The sequence below is a fragment of the Neopelma chrysocephalum genome, unplaced genomic scaffold (genome assembly GCF_003984885.1).
Source record: "Neopelma chrysocephalum unplaced genomic scaffold, ASM398488v2 Primary Assembly neopelma1_77, whole genome shotgun sequence".
Taxonomy (NCBI): Eukaryota; Metazoa; Chordata; class Aves; order Passeriformes; family Pipridae; genus Neopelma; species Neopelma chrysocephalum.
This window is the reverse complement of record NW_020897738.1, coordinates 8,383,724-8,405,626: the sequence shown is the minus strand read 5'-3', so window position 1 is coordinate 8,405,626 and position 21,903 is coordinate 8,383,724. Positions and strand designations below refer to the sequence as shown.

At 47.8% G+C, this 21,903-nt stretch overlaps 1 protein-coding gene across 12 annotated transcripts in view; it reads right to left on the bottom strand.

Annotated features, from left to right (window-relative positions):
* ARVCF (ARVCF, delta catenin family member) overlaps nt 1–21,903 on the bottom strand; it is a 155,743-nt gene that overhangs the window by 5,580 nt on the left and 128,260 nt on the right. For 8 of the 12 annotated variants that reach the window (XM_027689413.1, XM_027689417.1, XM_027689414.1 and 5 more), the window contains 8 exons: nt 12,766–12,893; nt 11,555–11,705; nt 10,082–10,274; nt 8,834–8,948; nt 8,162–8,252; nt 7,063–7,116; nt 3,198–3,289; nt 1,191–1,304 (listed from right to left, as the gene is read on the bottom strand). In XM_027689413.1, the coding sequence (XP_027545214.1) occupies nt 1,203–1,304; nt 3,198–3,289; nt 7,063–7,116; nt 8,162–8,252; nt 8,834–8,948; nt 10,082–10,274; nt 11,555–11,705; nt 12,766–12,893 (926 nt within the window). In that variant the 3' untranslated portion in view covers nt 1,191–1,202. The remainder of the gene's footprint in view (nt 1–1,190; nt 1,305–3,197; nt 3,290–7,062; nt 7,117–8,161; nt 8,253–8,833; nt 8,949–10,081; nt 10,275–11,554; nt 11,706–12,765; nt 12,894–21,903) is intronic. The other 4 variants (XM_027689416.1, XM_027689418.1, XM_027689422.1 and 1 more) reach the window with 2 other exon arrangements.

Here is a 21,903-nt window from a genome sequence, read left to right as displayed (position 1 = left end):
CTCAGGGAATGCAGGAGTGGGGCAGGCACTGCACACCCTGAGCTCAGCCCTCTGCCCCAGCCAGCACAGCCCAGCCTGCAGCACTGCCCAGCCAGGGGAGCCAACAGTGCAGGCTCTGCTCTGGTATGGAAAGCTCCTCCCCATGCTGGAAACCTGCTCTGGGCAGGGGCTTCCAACCCAGAGCAGAAACAATGGCAGACACTCAGCATTTATACCAGACTGAAAAGGAGTGGGGAAAAAACATCCAATACCACCACCCAAAACCATCCAGGAGTTTTCTCTCCCACTAATGCAGGGGATTTCCATGTAGAATTACAGACTGATGATGGTTCATTTTTGGGATTTGGGCCTTTAAGGGTCTGTTGTCCACTCTGATGGGAAAGTTGCTCAGTGCCTTCCTGACAGTCAGTAAAATTCTCCTTTAGTCATAGCCAGGGGCACAACACCTGCTGTTCCAAACATAGCACCCTGTGATGGGGTGCCAGGAGGGATCACCAGGGGAACTCCAGCAAGGCAGCAGGACACAGATTAGCAGTGGCAGGAGCGAGGAAAGGCCAGTGACATTACCAAGGAACTTGGCACGTGGCAAAGGCAGACAACCAGACAGCGACACAAAGGCACCTTTCTTTAGTGACAGGAAAAAAAAAAAGAAATTGAGAAGTGGGAGCTGTGGGTCACTGTTTATTGTGCAACCAAAATTATCTCTCCTTGCAAAGTAACTTGTGTACAGTCAGCAGCTTTCCTGCAGATGGGCAGGGCTGTGGAATACGTGGGAACCTCAGGGGACATCCAGAAATAGTCAAGGATATTCTTTTCCTTAAGTCTCAGACTAATCCTTATAATGAGCATAGAGGGGGGAAAAAATGATTGGAAACAGGAACACACCACTCAAATTCATTCCCATGGCCTAACAGCAGAAATATTTCACATTTCAGCTGACAACCAATCATTCACAATATTAATTTGCTGCCTGCTTATTTGACAGGTTATTTTTTAATCAAAGAGTGGTGTTTGATTGCATTTCATTAAAGATACACTGAATAATGTAAACACCACACTTTTTTCCAAATGCATTTTCATTTATCTGAAAGCACCCAGTTAGCAGTTAGACTGGAAGAGATTCCACAGTGATACAGATCATGCACGAGAGAAGTTAATCACTAGCCCCAATTACCATTAAAAGGACCTACCATGCATGCAAATTAGACCCAGGAGTCAACAGGCTGGGGTTTAATGTCACGGGCATCCACCAGATTCACCGAAGCCCTGTTACTCCTGTTAATGTTTTTCCTATTTGTGTCATTCTGCAGCACAGGGTGAGGAGTTAAAGCAAAACAGAGCGGATTAATCAAACAAAACCACCAAACAAGTCAGCTTAAAGTAGCACAAGGGAAAATTAGTGGTAGAGAAAGAAACAAGATCAGCAAAGGCACAATACTGACAAAAGCACCTGCAACAGCCAAGGGGCTGCACTGCCCTGCAGTTGTTGCTCAGGATTCTCCTCCCTGGAGCCTCGGGGCTGTCACAGCTCCCGGGGCCACAGGACCCCCAGGACAGCTCAGCCTCAGCACAGGGACAGGGACCAGCAGCAGCTGCTCAGCTCTGCCCAGGGCAGGGCCCTGCACACCTTGGCTGTGCCCTGAACTCAGGTCCCCCTCAGGTCCCCAGAGCCAGGAGACAGCACAGACTGGGGGTTACACACTCTCAAGGTGAATGGGTTTTTCTCTTTTTCTCAGAAAATCAAAGCAGCTACTCACTGAACTCTGAGTTTTCACTTCAGCCATACACTGGAGTTGGGGCTGCTTGGGCCACTTCAATGAATTTTGAGTGGTAAAAATAACAAGTACTTGTTAATTTTCATGCCTTGGCCTATTTTCTTTGGAAAGACATTTTCTGCCAGGCTCCTGTTGATCAACATTCTTGTACCACTTCCTGCATCCATTCCTGCTGCATCCTTGCAAACCATCTTAGAACTGTGCTGAGGGAACTAGAAAGTTCACTTTGTTGATACTGGCTCAGGCACAGCCACCTCTTGCCAACTGGAGCAGGGGAGCACAGAGCACGACCTGAGCAATCCAAGGTGAGAAACCTCCAGCAGGTCACAGCCATTCCCCAGGGTGTTCCCCCAGGGAAAGGCAGGACACAGCAGGAAAGGCCTGACCAGGCAGGTTAACACAGGCTGGTGCAGCAGGACATCTTCCCAAGTCATGATCTATGGAAATATTTTTCTCCAAACCACGTTTTTATTGCCCTTGCTCAGTGATGGGGGTTTTCCTTTCTCCTGACTGAAGTTTAATTCTTTCCACTCAAATCACCTGGATTTTCTGACATTATCAACAAGGTGCTGAAGGTTGTTAAGGACAGCCTTCTGCAGAGTAACAACAGTGTTTCCTACCACTGCCTCTTGTTTTGATGAATCCTCCCCCTTCCTTCTCAAAATTACCTCCCCAGGGGAAAACCCAAGTTGTTCTGAGGCCAGGGAGAACTGGTGGCCAAAGCATTAACAGACTTTTAAAAGGCCACTGAAAAGGTACAACAATGCAACAGAAATTACACAGAGCCTGCTGAGCCACATTTGCACATAACCCACAATACAAAAAGCTGTGTGAAGATTTTTTTTTTAAATTAGAAAGTTGTCTAAATTTGGGTTTAGAAGGCACACACATAACTGTGCATGTCTCTCCTTCCTCTCCATCTCCTTGGTCCATGCCCATAGTCCACCATCAGGACTGAATGAGTGTTACAGAACTGAGTGCTGCTCACCACACTGCTCACACTGCTGGACATGGACACACAAGATCACATCTACTTCTGGTGGTGAAAACAATAAAGCAGTGTGACAGACTGCAGAGAACAAAGGCTGAGCACAGTTACACACTTTAGGGCCAGGGAATGCTGGCTGGACAAGGGTGACAGAACAAGCACTTTCTATTTTTACAAACTCATCCACTTACAAGAATACAGCAGTTGCCTGCATTTGCTCCTGCACCGGAAAGCAGCATTTTGTTTTTTTTTCTAGTCAGCCAAGTGCTGAACTACAAAATAATGCCTTTATGTGGAGAGGAGGAAAAAAAGAAAAGGCCCTTTGCAGCCCCCAGGTGAGTAACTAGCACGTGTTCCTCGCTGAGGGCACCAGCCCCCCTTCCCCTCAGAGGCACTGGGAGCACTGGGAGCACCGGGCAGGGGGAGCAGCTCACTTTGAGAGGTTCCTTCTCCGAGGCATCGCCCGTGGGGTCGCTGCTCTTGTACTTGCGCTCCTTGTCACGGTGGTCGATGGTGGAGTATCCATCTGGGGAGAGACAAACAGTCAGACAGGGAACACAACCACAGCACAGTCAGACAGGGAGCACAACCACAGCACAACCAGTGCTGGTGTGAGCACAGTCCTGCAGCAGAGAACAGGAAACCAAACCATCACACCCCAAAGGAAACCAAACCATCACACCCAAACAACACGAGCAGCTGCTGCTCACGGGCTCCAGCTCTGCAACTTCACTGTTACAGCTAAAAACAAACCAGAGGAGCCCTTTTTTTCTAGCAGTGCCAGATGCTGGCACTCATTAGCAAGCAGCCCTGTTTTCATCCCAGCCTGCTGCACTTTTTAGTGTGCCCAAGGAAAGCAGCGAGTTGTCATCTCATGCCCTGTGGCTAATGAGCTCCAAACCCAACCCAAATCCTGAGTTCCTTGCTCAGCAGCCTGATTAATTGGCTGTGTTCATTCTCTGAATGCTCTGCAGCACATTCCCACTCTTCCTGAGCCTGAGTGCTGGCAGGACATGACGATAATTTGGAAGAGTCCTCATAAGAGCACTGAGAGAAAGGGCTGTCGAGTTGGAGGAAATGTTGCTGCAAACCCTGCTGTGCCTGGGCTCACTTTCATCACCAAGGAGCACCTGTTGGTGCCTTTTCTCCTGACAACTAAGGAAGAGCATGAAAGCTTGATGAACACAAGGAATAAAAGTGTGAGAGGGTTTTATGAAGAAATGGCTCTAATTATTTCAGAACCCTTCCTTTGAATCACTGTCAGCCAATGCAAAACTTAATTTATTTTCATGATGCATCAAATTTCCCTCATTATCAGTGACAAATAGATCCTCACCTGCTCTGCTTTGACAGCATTGTAATCTGGAGTAAATGACACCCAAATTTATAGCTCCCTGTAGGCTTTTGTTTTCCTCTGTGTAATTGAGGGATCATTAATGTTTTCCTATCCTGACAAACTGGGTTTTTAGAACAGCACAAAAAGGTTCTACATAAACTATCAAAATGCTCCCCTCTCTGTTTGTTACTTGCCTGCAATAAGCCATTAGGAAAACATGAGTGATGTGTTTGTGGGGTTCCTGTGGCACAAAGAGGCACCGTTTGCCCACACGACACCTGCACACACAGCCAGAGACTGGCACCAAAGCCCATCCCAGAGCTGCCCAGGGCCAGGGCAGACTGGAAAGAGCTGCAGTGTTCCTGTGCCCCTCCAACCAAAGTGCACCCAGCCCTGCAGCAAGCACCTGAGGCACCAAAGATTTATGACATCCCGGGCAGTAACAGATTATTTAACCTCGCTGCCTAAAAATAACTGAAGCATTCTGGAGTTATTCATGTAGCACATGGACACAAAGCATGAAAATAGTTGTTACACAACACTTGCCTTACAATTACTTGTTGACAATGAAGATGCCTGACATTCCTGGCTAATCCTTTTGAACAAAAAGGAAAAAAAAACAGCTGCACACCCAGCTACCCAGCCAGGGTACGTGTGACCAATAATTCTCTTTCAGATGACAGGCATGGAACACTGCTGGGAAGCCATGGCCTAATCTAAGGATTCATCATTTATTTAGGACTAAACAGGTCACATAGGTGTGTATTAAATGATGGGAACATGGTGACTCTCCCAAAGAACCAAACTCGCAGCAACTGAGTGGCAGCTTCTCACAACCCAGTGTTAATTGTACTCCTGAGGATGGGCTGGATCACTTTGCATTTTTGTAGTGCCATCATCATGGGTGAGCCACAACCAGTTTTAAAAGGAACTGCCAAGATACAAAGGAACATTTAACCTTCCCCCAGAAAGCAGCAGCCACTAAGTGAAGGATGGCAGCTGTGATACTCCCAGGGAGCAAGGTCATTAGCAAACACTGCAACCACAAACAACTGAGAGCACAACAGATCTTTAATACTACTAAAAAATTAAAACCCCATGCTCAGCCAGGACACAGCAGCAAGGGGAAGATCCAGCTCTGGCACAGTGGCAGTAATCTAACAACAAAGAGGGCCAAGAACTTTGCTCTTGGTGTCCAAGTTGCAGCAGGTTTTGCAATCCCTCCTGCTGTGTGTGGTCTGTGAGCAGAGCAGCACCAGTGGGGTGTGTGCTTCCCAAATCCACACACTGTGCTGGGACCCTGCCAAGATAAGCAGCCACAGAGACAGGCAGTTCATGATTTGATCTGATAAAATGAGAAATATCTTGAAGGAGATTGCATCAGAGAAGTAACACCTCACTGCCCCAAAGACCAAAGCTCTGCAAAGAAATTAGAAATACTGCTTCTCCCATGTTTCAGATTCATTCTAAGAAGCCATCAGAATTGTTTCTGTGGCACAAGGAAGATCTGTACAGAGCTTGCTGCTGCACAGCAGAAGTGCTCACTCTGGAGTGCAAAAAGAACAAAACCTCCAGAATACAACAGTCCACAACCAAGTTATAATCAGAAAATATAGTCTAGAGCAGCTCCTTATGTTAGTATGCCCATAAGACAAAAAACACTAAGCATTTGGAAGAGCCTGAAGGAAAGAGATGAAATACTAAGTTGCTATTCCAGTTCCCTGGAATTAAGGATAGTAAACTGGATAAACTGATTTAGTCTCTCCTCAGCTGAGCTCTGAAACAGCACAGGGTTAAGAGTCAGAGTCACTCAAGAGCTGGAGTCATGAAAACTTGACAGATATCATCTCCTGAAGGTGATAAGAAGATTGGAGAGCAGAATGGCCCAGAGAACCTGCCTGATGCTGGGCACATGCTGTTAATCTGCATTTGGTTTTGCACTCAGAGCTGTACCAGGAACTCAGGACAGCAGAAGGCAACAATTAATACTGAGACTCCAACAATGAGCACTGCCCAGACTGCAGCTCCTGCCAGCACAGCCACCCTGCCAGGCAATCCTCTCCGAAAGTGTTTTCTTCCATTGTGAGAACAAATGTTTCAGTGTTCCCTGAGGCAAAATACATATGGACAGTTGATTCCTGGCAGGTGGCATCTCATTTTTCTACGAACACAAAAGGTAATAATATACCTGTTATTTTACTTCCTGAACGTGCTTGGCTTTCAGCTTGGTTCTAACTTCCTATTTTATTCAGCTACAATCACAAACAGCAGTATAATATCAAGCTGTTTGATCTGGAGGCATTAATATAGGTATATTTAAATAAAAATAAAGTCAATTGGAAGAAATAAAGCAAATTCTTGAGAGACCATACAGCACCTTTATCTACCTTGGTAAAGAAAAAACCCTTTCCAAGTCTTACACTACAGAGCTTATCAATCTCAAAGCACATCACTGCAGTCAGCAGCTGAGCTCAGCCTGAAGGAAAAGCCAGGCTCAGCAGGTACAGGTCAGTGAAAAGTGGAGCCAGGAGTATCACACATACTAACTTATCTTGGGTATTACCTACAAAGCAAAGGCAGAACAGATTTAAACACAAGCAACACCCTGAAGTAAATTCACAACTCTTTTTTTTTCCTTTCTGAATGCCCAGACTTGCAGATGTGTAAGAGGGAATGCAGCTGCCTCAAGGGCCAAAGAGCAGAATGGAAGGTGGGTTGGTGTGTCTCCAATACAGATGCACAGAGCAGTGCAGAAATTGGTGTGTGCACTCTATGTGCCCATAAAGAAAAAAAACACAGGAAAAAAAGACAACAACCAATCTTTTGTGAGGTAATGTTCTGTTTTTAAATGTCAGCTTTATCCACCTGAAATAATATCTCCTAGAGAAATGGCTGAACTTTCCTGTGAGTGACAGGGTGCTCTATTGGAACAGACAGAGAGTTTGATTTATGAGTGGATTTACCTGGGCCGAGCTCATCCATAGGTATCATATCACGACTCCCAGACTTCTCATTATCTGTAACACAGAAACATTGAAACCACCTAAGTTACATTTGCTTTGCTCAAAACCTGCTACTTCTGAATTAGTCACAGAACCAGAGAGGTCCATAAAGTACTGAATGCAGAGATTATTGTAAAAAAATCCCAACCAATTCAACTGTTATCCACTCAGAAAGGGCAGTTTGACTGAAGTTCTCCAGAGAGCTCATGTAATCCTTGTATTTCTGCTTTGGCACTGTAATACAGAACTCTCTCCAAGTGACAACAGAAACCACAATTCTGCTTTGGACCACCTACCACTATTAACAAGCTTCTCCCTGGTCTCTCCAGAACAGAAGAGAAGGCAAATAAGGAAGGTGCAGCTTCCCAGGGCACACAGCCCAAGCCAGCAGCCTGCTGAGCCAACAGAGAGCTAAGCCACAAAGAGAACAACAAGTTTCTTGTCACATCAGCAAACTGACCCAATCATCCTTCATCTGCATAATCTTCCAGGTCTGATCAAAGACAGGGAAGGTGGAAACAGGCAGTGTGGGGCTGCCACTTCTGCAGCAACCTGCAGTTAAACCAGACAAAGGGCACCACGAAAAACCTGCTGTGAGAAACCAGAACCAGGCCCAGGGACAGAGCAACTCCACTGAAACCAAAGCTAGATCTGCACCAGAGTTGGTATGGAAAGCACAGGCAGGTTTAGCTGGAGCTGGGATTAACTCACCTCCCACAGAACCCCCTGCACAGCAGAGGAAGGAGCTGTGCCAGAACAGGAATGTTTGTTCAGAAAGGAACAGACTCCAGGACTGAGCAGGGGTGAGGTCAAGCCCATTCCCAGGGAGATTTAACTGATTATGTTGCATAAAGTTGAGAAAACACTACCAACAGTGCAATTCCATAAGGGAAGGAATATCATCCATATGCAGGTAATAAGGACTGACCATTTTGGGACTGTGGGGTAAAATCACCACAAATAATACATTTTTACCCCCCATGCTGCAACACAGTTGTAGCAAATCCAGAAAACAAGCAAGCAAAGCACAGCAGACCTTGGGCTGAAGAGCAGAACTGACCTTGACTCTTGTCCACCAGGGGCAGGGTGCTGTCATCGTAGCCAGACCTGCCAGCAGGACCCTTGGAGCCCTTCGGAGCCGCCGACACCGACTAGAGACAAAACCCACATGAACACAGAGCTGCCACTCAGGGAAATGCAACAAGAAAAACAAACAAACCAACACTATCAGAGAGATTATGGATGCTGCTGAGCATCCCCCCCCTGCTGCTGATAATATGGCACTGGAGTATTTTTCTATTTTCATACAGATTTGCTGGCGGAATTTTTTTCCTCTTATTTAAACAGCAGCACTGCTGCTCTGTGAAAGGAGCAAAACCTTCCCACAAGGACAGATGAAGAGGCTGCAGGTCAAGCCCAGCCCTGTGCTGCTACAGGGAATGTTTCAAAAGAGACACAACTAAGACAAGACATGCTGATTCTTCCTCCAGTAAAACTGGGGCATTTGGCCTGTAAGAGGTGTCAAAGTTCCCAAACCTAGAGAGCTCCATCCCCAGAGCACAGGAGCACAGCCAGCAGGTACCTGCACGGTGGTGGGACTGAGCAGAATACAATCCAGTGTGCTGTCACCTGGAAGTGAAGCCCACCATCTATCACACTGCAATCCTACACTAAACCAGGACATTTTCCACTCAGGCATTTCCAACACCACCCCAAGATCCAGCACCTTTACCTGGAAGTGGGACTTGTTCCACCCATCCTTCTGCAGGGCATTCCGTAGCTCTTTATAGCTCCAGATCATCTGAAGAATGTGAGAGGCTGCTTTTGTTTCTCGGGGAGACTGGCTGCTTTGCAAGATAAAAACAGAGCTTAAGTGCCAAGCCATGTCAGACTATTCCTGTGCTGATAACCCAGAACTCCACACAGCTACTGACTGAACCTGAGTTATGGTGTATATGTGACTTCTTCATACCTAGAGCTATTTGCTGACAAAAACAGAAATCGAAAAGTTGCAAATTGTGCACATTTTTGGGTTTTCACACGTACTGCTGGACAAGCACTGAGGCCAGGGTGACCCTTTTCTCTTGTAGCTATCATCAACAAAAACCAGATTCTATCCTGCCTGGATTTATTCAGGAAAAAAACCCAACAATCCAATGAAAAAAAAAAATGTTCTATGCCACTTTTCAAACCTTCCCCCAATGTATCTATATCCCTCACAATTCAATGAAGTCACTCCATGGATTTAGAATACCTTACAAAGTAATCCAAGTCAGCAAAAAAATAAGCTGTTTTTAAACAGAAAACGAATTTTTATCCATTCCCTACTAGGTCAATACACAAGCACCCTCTGTAAAATAAAAGAGGCCTAGATTTTTGGTCAGCTCTCATATTTCATAACAATGGAATCCAACAAAGCTACTTTAGCTTCTCTCCCAAAAGTTTGCTGAAAAGGCACCTACAACATGTAACTGGCTGAGTCACACAACACAAAGTCTGTGAAGCAGCCACAGCACAGGTTTGCAACAGAACTGCAGAGGAAAAACTGGTCACTTCAGCTGACCAGCAACAGCCCTTTGGCCAGAACAGCCACTACCCATCATTAACCATTTCACCTGACAGACAGAGATTTCATCCCTGGCATTTCAGGAATGGAACAGTGCCACAGGAAAAGGCCTCCCACACCAAAACCAAGACCATGGTTTCACTCCTAATGCTGTCTAAGTGCAGATGTGGTGCTGAGATGTCTCTGAGGAGGAGAGAGCACATCCCAACGTGACTCAAGTGACTGCTCAACTCCCCTTCATCAGGTAACCCTATGAAAGCTGCTGGCTTCCTACTCTGCAGATATCAGCTGCTGAAATCAGAGCTCCCAAAGGCTGGGATGCTCCAGCACCTCACAAACCAACAGCTGCTGTTCATGGAGACATTTCCAGGTTTGCAGGGAATTCTCCTGCATTCTGCTGTCGCTGTCACTCACCTGGACTTGCTGATGGCCACCAGCTTCTGAATGCCCTGGGTCTGGATCAGAGACCGGGCGTTCTCGGAGCTGTCAGTGATGATTTCATGGATGGTGTTCAACACTGCAACCACTGTATCCTCCTCCAGGTTCTTTGCAGACCTCTGCTGCCTGCTGGGCAAGTTTCTTACCAGCTCACCCATGGCATAACTACCTAGATGGGGGAAGAGATACCATTAGGCAGCCCTAATAATCAATTCAGCTCCCCATCCTGAATGACAGAACTCAAGGGCATTTGACATGTCAAGAAAAACTTTACAGTGCACATGTTTTGAACCTCAAGACTGTAGCTTCACAGGGCATTTATCATCCCTTGTTTCAAGGAGATTGAGAGTTGATACCCAAGACAAAGTCCTTCATCATAAATGCTAAAAAGTATTGAGAGGGGAGAAAAAAGCACTCTTTATTGAGAATTTTACAGCCAGCATCTATCACATTTTGCAAAGCCTGAGGCAAAAAAAGCATCCAGTAGCTGCTGCCAATGCCACATATTCATGCTAATACACACACATGGCTTACTCAACTCAGCCTTGTAAGAGGCCTTCTGGGGCAAGGTGTGCAGCCATGCATTTATTAATCTTCTCCCAGCAAAGGTGAGAGCATTTCCTCCTGGGTGCAGTTACCCTTCTCCATGTACAGGACTGAAGAAAAACCAGGGAGGTTGAACTTTGTCCCTCCCAGGTGTCCGTCTGTGCCACTGGCCTGGCTGCACCTCTGAACTATTCAAAAGAGAACCTGATGTATTAAGGCAGGATCCCAGCTTGCTATTTGCTGGTATCAACTGCCATGGTGGCCCTGAACATGTCACCAATATTTCTTGGCCTGACAAAGTTAGAGTTTAAACAAATACGTCCGGGAAAACTCGAGTGAATCTTTGAAGATTCCTGCTTAGGGCAGGTGAATGCTTATTTACCACCTTGGACAGGAGCTAGAGCACTGTCAACACTAACTTGAAGAATATCAAGTTGCTGGGTGTCCAGCTGCTGCAAGTATCACCACACAAAAAGATGAGAAGGGAAGGAGGAAGCAAAAAAACCCAAGGTACAACTTTAGAGCTCACTGCACTTCCCCAGGTTTGCTCAATGTGCCACGGGCCACACTCCCACTGCGTCTCTGTGACCATCACGTGTGTGTGACCAGGAGCACCAGTGCCATGTCAGCCAGAGCTAAGGAAGAGACCAGAAACCTCTTAACCCACCCAATCCTCTGCACATCTCCACACACATTCCTCCTGCAAAAGTCTACATCTGATTTTACTCCCGGGTTAGAAACTTCCCTCAAACCACAGCTTGTCTGAGTGGGCTGTAAATACACCCTGAGCTGACAGCCCCCAATGTGGTGGCTGCAGGGACTGCACACAGGACGAGTCCTCAGCACAGGGGACAGGATATGGGGGGTCTCCCAAGGGTCTGGCTGGAGAAGGTCAGGAGGTACCTATGAGGTCTTTGTTGCGCCGGTCCATGGACAGGTTCCTCAGGGCGATGGACACGGCCCTCACCACCTTGTCTGAGTCAGACTGGAGCAGCTCCACCAGCACGGGCAGCCCCCGCTCCTTGCGCACCGTGGCTCGGATGTAGGTGGACCACTGGCAGCAAACAGGGAAGAGACAACAGCACACTGTGAGTTCAGCCCTGCCCCTGCCCCTGTACAACAGCACACACTGTGAATTCAGCCCTGCACAACAGCACACTGTGAGTTCAGCCCTGCACAACAGCACACTGTGAGTTCAGTCCTGAACAACAGCACACTGTGAGTTCAGCCCTGCCCCTGCCCCTGTCCCTCCCGTGCTGCAAGCCAGCCTTTCCCTGCAAAGACCAGTTCTGGTGTGTGTGCTGGTGCATTGCACTGTCTAACCCATCATTCAAGTTCATCAGGCACCAAGGGAGAAAGGATGTAGAAGCTCATCCTGCAGCTGAGGAAGCTGCTGGGAAAAGAGCACAGAAATGGGTGGAAGGAGGGTCATCCATCAGCAGCTGTTCTGTACCTACCTCAGTGGGAAAACACAACCCTCTGGATCAGGAAAAAAAAGAGGTCATTTGGAAGAAACGGTAAAGCATCTAAAGCATCTGTTATCTTCCTCCTCCTCCTATTTCATGCCTTTATTCTGTTTCATGAATGACTTTAAACTAAGCTGGATTCCAGACAGCTGTGAAACACCATCCTGCTGACCCTCAGGCTGCTGATGAGTCCCCCTGTGCCATGTGCTCCTAGAAATGACCAGGCAAACCTTTGGGAGAACTGCCTGATTAGTGCTGGGGATGCTTCACAGAGGACATCAAAGGACACTGGGAGTGCAGCTTCCTAAACAATCTGACAAGCCAACAAATTAAGTATTCAGGACACTTAATTATCTAGCACCAAGGTCTTCTGAATGGACAAAGTAATGGTTAAGTGGCTTAAGTACTAAAACTTGTTCATGGTTAACTGTCATGAGCTCAGTGACACTTCCACTATGTAAACCATCTGTCCAGAAGATGCAAAACACCTTCAGTGAGCAAATGGAAATAAATTCTTTGGCTTTCCCACCTCCCTCCTTTTTAAAGGAGATGCAAATGCAAAAATACCAGTGCCCTCACAATGGGACATTGCTTTGTTCTGTACTCACAGGAAGGAAGCCAAGAGACTGCAGAGAAGGCTGCACTCACCGTCCAGTTGCCAGCACTGAGATTCTGCAGAGCTCCTGCTGCAGCTTCCAGAGTGTTGAAGTTCTGGCTCTCAGTGAGGATGGAGAGGTACAGTCGGACCACGTCGGGCTGGTACAGCAACTCAAAGCCTGCAGGGGGGAGAGGAGGACAGAAGCAAGAGAAGCAGAGAAGACAATGTATGAACAAGCACAGAGCACACCTGTATTTAACCACATAAGAGAACAGCCAAGAGGAAGCTGCTGCCCCACAGGAAGAAGGGCTCCTACCAGGTCCAGGACATTCCATCCATGGCTGTGGAAAACAGCAGAGACAGCAACTCCTGCAGGGAACATTCCCGTGGGCTGAAGGGCTCCTTGCTTGTCTTCAGGCTGACAATTCTCTCTGAAATCTCTGCTATCTACACACTGCCTAGTATGCATGTAAGGACAAGGTGACAAGAGACAAGTTTTGCCTGAAACAATTCTTACTGCATCCCTAGACTGGGCTGCAAATTCACCCTGCCACTCCTGTTTTCATTCAAATCTCTCTCCCTACCTTTGGAGACACAAAAAGCAGGGCCAAGGAGAACAAGCTACACATCCTATCAGCCACCCCCTCCACACACAGGGGACAAAGACAGAGGCAAGATGTCCAAGTGACTAGAAACCCCAGCTGGGAGGGGCAGGGAGAAACACTGATACCAGTTCAAATATTCAGTAAAGAAATACTCTGGCATTGTACCACCCTGGGAGCTGAGACAGACCCCCCTGTCACCTGCATGTCCAGAGCCACTGGCTCAGCTTTGCATTCCAGCAGGACAGCAATGAGAGCCATTCCCAGCCCGGGCACCCAACTCCTTTTGTGCTGCTCAGTGACTGACAGGAGCATCCGTGCCCCTCCTCAGCCACAGGATCAGGACTTACCCATCCACCCACATTAAAAAGAGGGTGTTAGGCAAGAACTTCATCATTCCAAGCTGCTGCATAATTTGAAGCAATTTTTATCCACCTTTCTCCACCAAGTGCAGCACGAGACACTGCATCAGAGAGGGCAGAACATGCCAAGCACCCTGTTAGAGGACTGGCCACACTGGGTGCTGCTTGGAGTGGTGAACACAAAGCTGACCCCCCTCAAGTGTGCTGGTGAGGGCAGGAAGGCACAACAACCATGGTCAACACAGCCACATGTACAGTCCCTGCAGCAGGTTTGGTGGCTGTTGGGCTGTTTGCACTGAGTAAGGTTCAGCAGGCACTACCTAGGAGAGGATTCTGAGAAAAACATGACATCAAAGAAAGCATAAAGGTGTGAAGGAACTTGGGCAAAGAGGGAATTTGAAGCTTGTTTTGAGCAGAAAAATTTTTTGATTATTATTTGTACACATGAAAAGGATGTTTTTCACCTCATCAGATGCTGTCCTAGAAGTGGAACATAATTCAAAGCAAGTTTTCCACTAGGAAGACAGAAAAACCACAAACACAAATCACTTCCTCTCTTCAGTACTTGCTTTTCAAAAATCACCCATCTCTCATATACATTTTTTTTTCAGCATGTATCACAGATTATCATATTTTAGACATCTCAGATCAAACCTACAAGCAAGAAAACTAAGCAATGCTCTCCTGTCCTGTGGATATTCTATCATTTTTTTCCTTTTTAAAATTCTCTTTTGGTAAAGGGTTTATGAAATTAAAGCCTTGGTTTTAAATCTGCTTCTCCACATTTTTCAAAGCAGTTACTGCTGTGGGGCTACGTGAGTCAAAGTCTCAGAACTCAGCACTGCTTTAAACCTTGTACAACACCACCCATGAACACAGGCTGTGTCAACCCCTGGGAATACAGGGGGTGCTTATCCCACTGAAAATAAGAAAACACACTTAGCCAAGGGTTTCTTTGCTCCATGCCAAAAAACTGCTCTATGTGTGAGGATCCACAAGCTGCCCTGTGCTGGCTCCTGCTTTCTGTGCTCAGTCTCAGCATCCTGCACCCTCCTGCAGTGAGTGCAGAGTGAACCTGCTCCATCTCTGGGACTGCTGGGAATGCCACCACTTGTGTGACACCCCACAGACATGTGCAACTGCAACAGGTGGCAATCCCCAAAGGCATCCTGCCAACCCACACCAGCGACCTGCCTCTTCTCCAGTGTCCTCCCCCTGCACTGGGATCACTGCCCTCTATACTGAACGCAGAGGAAAAACTGCCCTCACTTAATCCATGAGGCACGAGCAGCTGTGCAGCTCTTCTCCATTCCTCGAGTAAGGCTGTGATTATCTGACTCCACCACAACCTTCATATCACCTTTTTCCCCTGCCACTTCACAAGGTGAATTGGCAATCTAAGAACTCCTCCAGAAAAAACACTGCTGATAAGCACCCAGTGTTCCTTTCCTGAACACTGACACTTCAAACCTCTCAGGACAGCCTGCTGGAATTCTGACACTGCCTTATCTTTTAGGGAAGCTCTGCTGAAACGTCAATCAGATCAGCAGCAGAGATGAGAAGGCAGGTTCATTAACAGATGATGTTCATACAGAACATTTGCTGCTCCTGTCTGTGAGCTCAGACCTGCCCGTGGTGCCCCAGGATGCAATTGTTCAGCCAGGCTGCTGGTTTACAGTGCCCACCTACAACTCAGCACACCTGGGCACAGCCCCACACGTTCACCCCGTGCTGTTACCTCAGTGCAGTCTGTGATGGGCCCCTTCTGTCAGTCTGCACGTTCTTTTTGGCTGGACACTCTTCCCTCTCCAGCACCTCCCTGTGTGTGAACAGCAGGATGCTCCAACCCTCTCACCTCTGCTCCCCTCCTGTCACAGCTGCATTCCAGTCACGGCTCCCACCCGCTCCTGTCATTACCTCTCTCCATGCATGAAAGCCTCTCCTTTTTCCTCTTTACTAATGTAAGAGCATCTCAAAAATGCCATCACCTTCTCTCCTCAATAATGCACAGCATTTGCTCTACCAGCACCTTCCTGCTTTGGGGCACAGCTCCTCAGCCAGCTGGTGGATGATTCCCACCTCACTCCACACATCCCCCCTTTCCAACCATATTTATGCCTCCTCCCTATTGGCATCTGTTTAAAACTGAGTTAGCAAGGGCTGCAGACCACAGAGGGAACTCCAGCCCCCCTCCTGTCTCCCCTGCTCCCCTCCCTGCTGCATCTCCCAGCACTGCAGCACTGCTGTCAGCCTGGCTCTGCCAGAGGAAGGCAGCAGGGTTTGCTGAAGCCAAGTCTGAAGAATGTCCCTCATGGATGGCTGCTCATTAGCAGGGATGAGAACCTAATAGTTACTGCTGCACTGGAGGGTTTCCCCTCATTGACAGCAACCTGACACTTCTCATAAGCATTATAGTGCCTTAAAAAGAAACAAACAAGTTTCATATTTTCTCCATCTGCTTCCTGTCCTAATGAATCCAGCTCTGCTATTTATAGGATGCAATTTGTCTGAATTATTATAAATTTCCTTCCAGTGTTGCAGGGAGGCCTCTAACATTTTTCCACGAAGCGCTTCAAGCACGTTCCTGGAAGCACAGCTGGTCTCACCTCCATTAAGCACCTGCTTCTCTTCAAAACTGATTTCCTTAATTTCAAGATCATCTTAATTATTTTTTCAGGTAATGCTACTTTTATGCAATATATGGCTAACTACCTATATCCATTTTTTTTTAATGAAAATGAGGAAAGAGGGTCATTAGTGATAGATAATACATCAAACGAGAACAACATCCACTGTTTTTCTTGGTCTTTAAAAAGCTGCTTTAATTATAGCCCAGACTCAGCACTGCCCTTAAAAAGATAATTTTCCTCGAATAAATGAAACTTTTCCATCAGTTATGGATTTGTGCTGAGTTGCAATCTACACTGTTTCCTCCTGGAAAAGCGTAGAGATAAGGCATTTATTGCTTTTTTTCATTGCACAGTAAACAAGTTCCCTGTGTCAGCTTTTGCCTTTCAGAGACACACCTCGAACTCTGATATCACTGTGAGCAGGGTCTGAGCATCCCCCAGTGACCACAGCCCTGTCACAGAGAACACCTTCCTCTGAGACTCACCTCCAGCAGGGCTGCAGTCCCATCCTTCTGAGAAAAAGGAACATGAGCTTCTTCACAGCAGAGCTGCTAAAAACTGGCCAATGGATTAGTTCTGTGCGAGGCTCCACTACCAGGAGGTGGCACGTGGATTATCCTCCACTTACCCACAGGACAGTGACAGCACAGACAGCAATGTCAGTCCTGAAAACACCTGAGGAATGAGCTGGGGCTCATTAGCCATCTCCATGCCTTCCACACTCAGTCCCTGTGATGAGAATGATGCAGCAGTTCTGGATTATCTTCTCCACAAGACTATTTGCTTTCATGCAGGCAATGCTGACCCTGTGCCTGTCCTTAGCTCCATCCTGGCAATAACACAGGACACTGCACAGGTGCCTGTCCCTGATACACCTGCTTGAGCCCAACTTCAGACAACTCTCCCTGGAGCAAGGCTGCTAAATCTATCCCCCTTCACCACCCATTCCATTTAGGATTTATTGCCCTCCTACAGGCATGGGAAATCACACACACACGTACACTGGTCAGCTGAGAGATCCACTGCTGCAGCAGAAACAGGCTGCTTCCTTTCCTATCCATACAAACCCCTGGGCTGGGGTGTAAAACAATGGCAAATTTCCTAAGAAGCTGGAAGGATGCTGGCAACACCTCAGGAAAACAACAACATCTAACCCTAGGGGGAAGAAAAACCAAACCAGCACTGAAGGTAACCCTGGTAGCAACTCATCCCTGCAGTGTGCACAGGCAGGTGCCCACCAGCGGTTTGGTTCTCCCTTCCTGCACTCTGGTCCCCAACGCAGAGAAGGTGCAGCACCACCTGGACTCCTTTTGGGATGCCAGCACAGCCAGAGATGCCCTCCGTGCCCCCAGCCCCGAGGGGAGGGCAGGATGGGGAGCTCAGGGGCTGCTGTGCTGGGCAATCCCAGCAGCTGAGGCAGCGACCGGCAGATGGAGCGAGAGGAGCCCGGAACGCACCTTCCCTGCAAGGTCACTACTAACAGACCTTGCAGAGCAAAGAAAGCAGCTCCCTCAGCAACCGGGGAGCTGTGAGCCAAAAGAAAAAAAAGAGAAAAAAAGAGTAAAGAATCACGTCAGTAAAAGAAACGAACAATTAGCTTCGGCACAAAAGGAAAAGCTGCGCAGCCCTTGGACTCCTGCCCTCTGCTGACAGCAGGCTGGTACCTTCATCCCAGCCCGTGCTCTCCATTGTCTGCCACTTGTACACCAGAGCTCGGAATTATCTGCTACAGAAATGTTTTCAGAACATGTGAGCAGCAAAGCAGTTCAACCCTGCTCTCCAGGAACGCCTCACCCCGCGCTGGGCTTTCACAGCACAGCAATGGAAAACCCCACAGAAGGCTGGGGAGGCAGCTGGTTACTTTTACAAACCCAGTAATCAGATCCCTAAAAAACCCGACCCATCAGCTCCATTCCATCTGTATGCTGGGCTTCAGCACCCGCTGCACAAAGCAGCCTGAATGCCAACATAAACTTGCAAGATTCTTCTAATTGAAAGGCTTAGCAGCAGCGAGGACACAGCCAGCTCCAGGAGAGCCAAGGGCTTGGCAGGGCTGCTGCAGAATGCAGCTCCATGCAGAGACAGGCAGAACACTGAGTGTCACACAGCTCAGGCACAGCAAACTCTGCGAGCAACCAAGGCAAAATAACAGGGGGAAAGTTCTGAACAGTCCCTGTGGCTTTCCCTTCAAGGTACAGTGCAAGTCAGGACAGCTCTGGCACTCACTGCAGAGACTCAATCACGAATGCAGCATCCACCACTGAGCAGGAGCTCTGAAGACAGGCAGAACAGCCTTTGAATAATACTGAAAAGAACCACCAGAATAATATGGGACACATGAGACTCAAATCAGGCTTGAGGGAATGCTTAAGAAGAGTTTTTCTATTTAGCAAATGAACACCACAGTGTGTGACCTTTCCAACTAATCTACTAAGTCACACAAAAGCTCTTAAAATGATGTAAACTCTTCCCAGCTCACCACATACTCCCACAATGAAAGCAGCAATGGCATGCTGGTTAAAAAGGGAAGCAAGCAAACCCCCACCCCAAAGGATGTAACAGGAACGTTACCAGCACTACCAAGTGTGCAGGTATGCAAAAAACAACCCAGGGATGACTGCAGGGAAGACAGAAAGGCAGCAAGGAAAGGAAACGGGAGGGCAAGGGAGTGCAGGAGAAACGGGGGTGCCTGGGAAAGCAAACTGTCTTTTGTTATTTCTATTATTCTTTACATTTCCCAAGCTGCACAAGCTGTCATCAAAGTACCTTCTCTTACAGAGCACGCTTTGTAAAAGGTTGGTTATATTCCACTTCATATCCAAAGAATGTGCAATTCAACAGAGAGGTGGCTCAATTAAACACAACCCATTTTGACCTTGTGTGAGTTCCAGCACTTCTGTTTTCTGTGAGCACACATTTTAAAGCTAATACAGTTTTCCCTCTCCAAAGGACCTGCAAGCAGCACTTCTCCCAACAGTGTTTGACAGGCTGCCCAATACAAAGTCTTTTCCAAGCATATGCAGCTAAGTCTCTTGGCAACTGGAGATGTGCTGTTAACTGCCTTCTCTCCTCACTAATCAGCTGCAGGGGCTCTGGAGGACCAGTACTTAATAAGGATCTGGAAGTTGGTGCCGATAACTGGAGCAGTACCCAAGCTGCTGGTTCCAAGGGGAATGCTCTGTCCCGGGGGCTGCCAGGGCAGGGAATCCCCGGCAGGGACGGGAGAGCTGCTGAGGATGTGCCCTGACAGGGAGAGGAGGCACGTGGGTGAACTGCAGCACATTGAAGCATTTGTAGGTCACCTTTGGCAATGTTTTTTATTTGGGTTTTTTTGACAAACACCATTGTTACAAGCAACAATGCTCTGGATGGAGTTAACATTAAGCCCTTCGGCTGAATGATTAAAATGGAGAGTGCATGTAAATAGCTTCCTTTACCCCGGTCCCAGAAGACTTGCATCTGACCTTGGAGTACAGTACATGAAATGTTAACACTTGCTCTCTTGCCAGCTCCTCTAATCTGAAGTTATTTTTATTTACTCCAGTGATAAATGAATGCATTTTATTTTGAAAGGAACAGGACAATCCCGTTATTCCAAAAGCGAGTCTGTTTTGAAATGTAATTTGTATCTAAAAATCAAACATTAGATAACATTCTCTCCCCTCTCATGTCCACAGAATGCACACAGAGTCTCTGCTTTGTGAGCTACACATCAAACACAATCCCATCACCAGCTCACAGGGGTGTTTGCAAGCTCCCAGAACACAGCCCAGGCCCTGCAGCACCACTGCAACAGCTCACAGTGGGCCTTGGTTCAAAATCCTGGCTCACATACGGAAGTGAATATAAAACTAATTCTCCTCAAAGCTCTGCCAGCTCTGCAGGGTCTCACTGTGTGGCACTGCCAGCCCTGCAGAGGGTCAGTGCTCCTGCCACTCAGGCAGACCTGAGACTAAGCTGGAGTGAGCACTCCTGCCTGCAGAAATGCTGTGCCTAAGGTACTCTTTCTTACTGCTTGTCCCTCACTCCTGTCTCAAACACTACAGTGTTTGAAGACAAAAGACTGCTCAAGCTTCTCAGGCTGGTGATGTCCCTGACAGCAGATCAATATGCCAGGAGAGCAGCAATGCTCCTGGACCTGGGCAATCCTGCCTGCTCCCTCCAGGGAAGCTCCTTCTGGCTGGGCTCACACCTCTGACAGCTGATGGCAGGAGGAGCTGGGCACAGGGATGATGTGCCTGGCACTGGGGACTCCTTAACCAGACAGCAATCTGGCCCATGCACACGAGATCAATACCAAGCGTGGCATTGATCATGTTGTGTTTCCCTGGGAGGGAAAACCTGAATTTCCAGATGCTGTCTGCTACATCACAGGAATATCAGAACAACACTGACAAGGTCAAACATCCACACTGATTCTCTTAGATCTCAGCACTGCTGCTGCTCCCACTGACCACAGGGGCTTCTGGTGTGTCTGCTCCTGCCTCACAGAGGGCCCAGAATTCCATGACTGACTGGTTTCCTTTCTCCTCCTGAGAGGACCCAGCTGGCAGAGCCTGGTGACCGCTCACACGCCCCGGGGGTGGCTCCTTGTTCCTGTCACCAAACAGCTCTGGTTTGTCACTCCTCCTTTTCAGCCCCAGAGAGCAACTGCAAGGCCTGCACAGTCCAGGCCAGACCTGAGAACACTGCCCAGCCTGCCCAGCTTGGCTGCCCTGGCACTTGGGGCCCTGGCACTCGGGCCAGCGACACCAGGAGCAAAGGCACAGGCTCAGGACTGTGTAAGGTGCTGTCCCCAGAGCTGCAAGCCCAAGCCAAGAACTGTGGGAATGCACAACAATGCAAACCCACAGCACTGCCAGAGGTCACTTCCCAAGTGCCACTCTGGAAAATGCAGGAATGAGCCGACACCAGGGAAAGCCTCACCTGGTACAAGCAGGTGGGAAACGGGCCTTTCCTCTCAACAGGGAAAGGTTTTAAATGCAGGAATCTCTAAGCTGGAACATGTTTACTCTCTGCCTTGGTAGGGCTTGAATCCACTGCTTTTTGGAGCATATTTCAAATCTCTTCCATTTAGCCAAGCGTTCCCAAAGGAAAATGAGGAATAGGAAGATGGCTGATGAGGATTGGGAACTCAAGGAAAATTATTACTTTTCATACTATATAAACAAACATGCTTTTACAACTGTGTTCTGCATGTATTCATGCCAGAACACACGTGTTTTCAGGGACTTTTCCTTAATCTGAGAAAACCAAAACCGGGCAAAAACATTTTCCTTACAAGCTCAACCTCCAGCCCCTAAAGCACCCCCTGCTTCCTGATCCCAGCTGCCATGGGATGCAGCTGCAGAGACCCCACATCCCAGAGACACTCTTCACTGCCATGACTAGGGCAGATGCCTAATTGTCCAGCCCAACCATCAGCAGGTTTGAGCTTAGTGTACAAAATGTGTTTATTAAAGAGAGAGACACTGAGGGATCCCCTGAAGCCCATAAAAAAAAATAAATTACACCACAGCTATGTCCAGTAATAAAATACAATGTGTTGCTGTCAGTATCTTACCAATAAGTCCAAGAGCCTCGTAACACAAAAC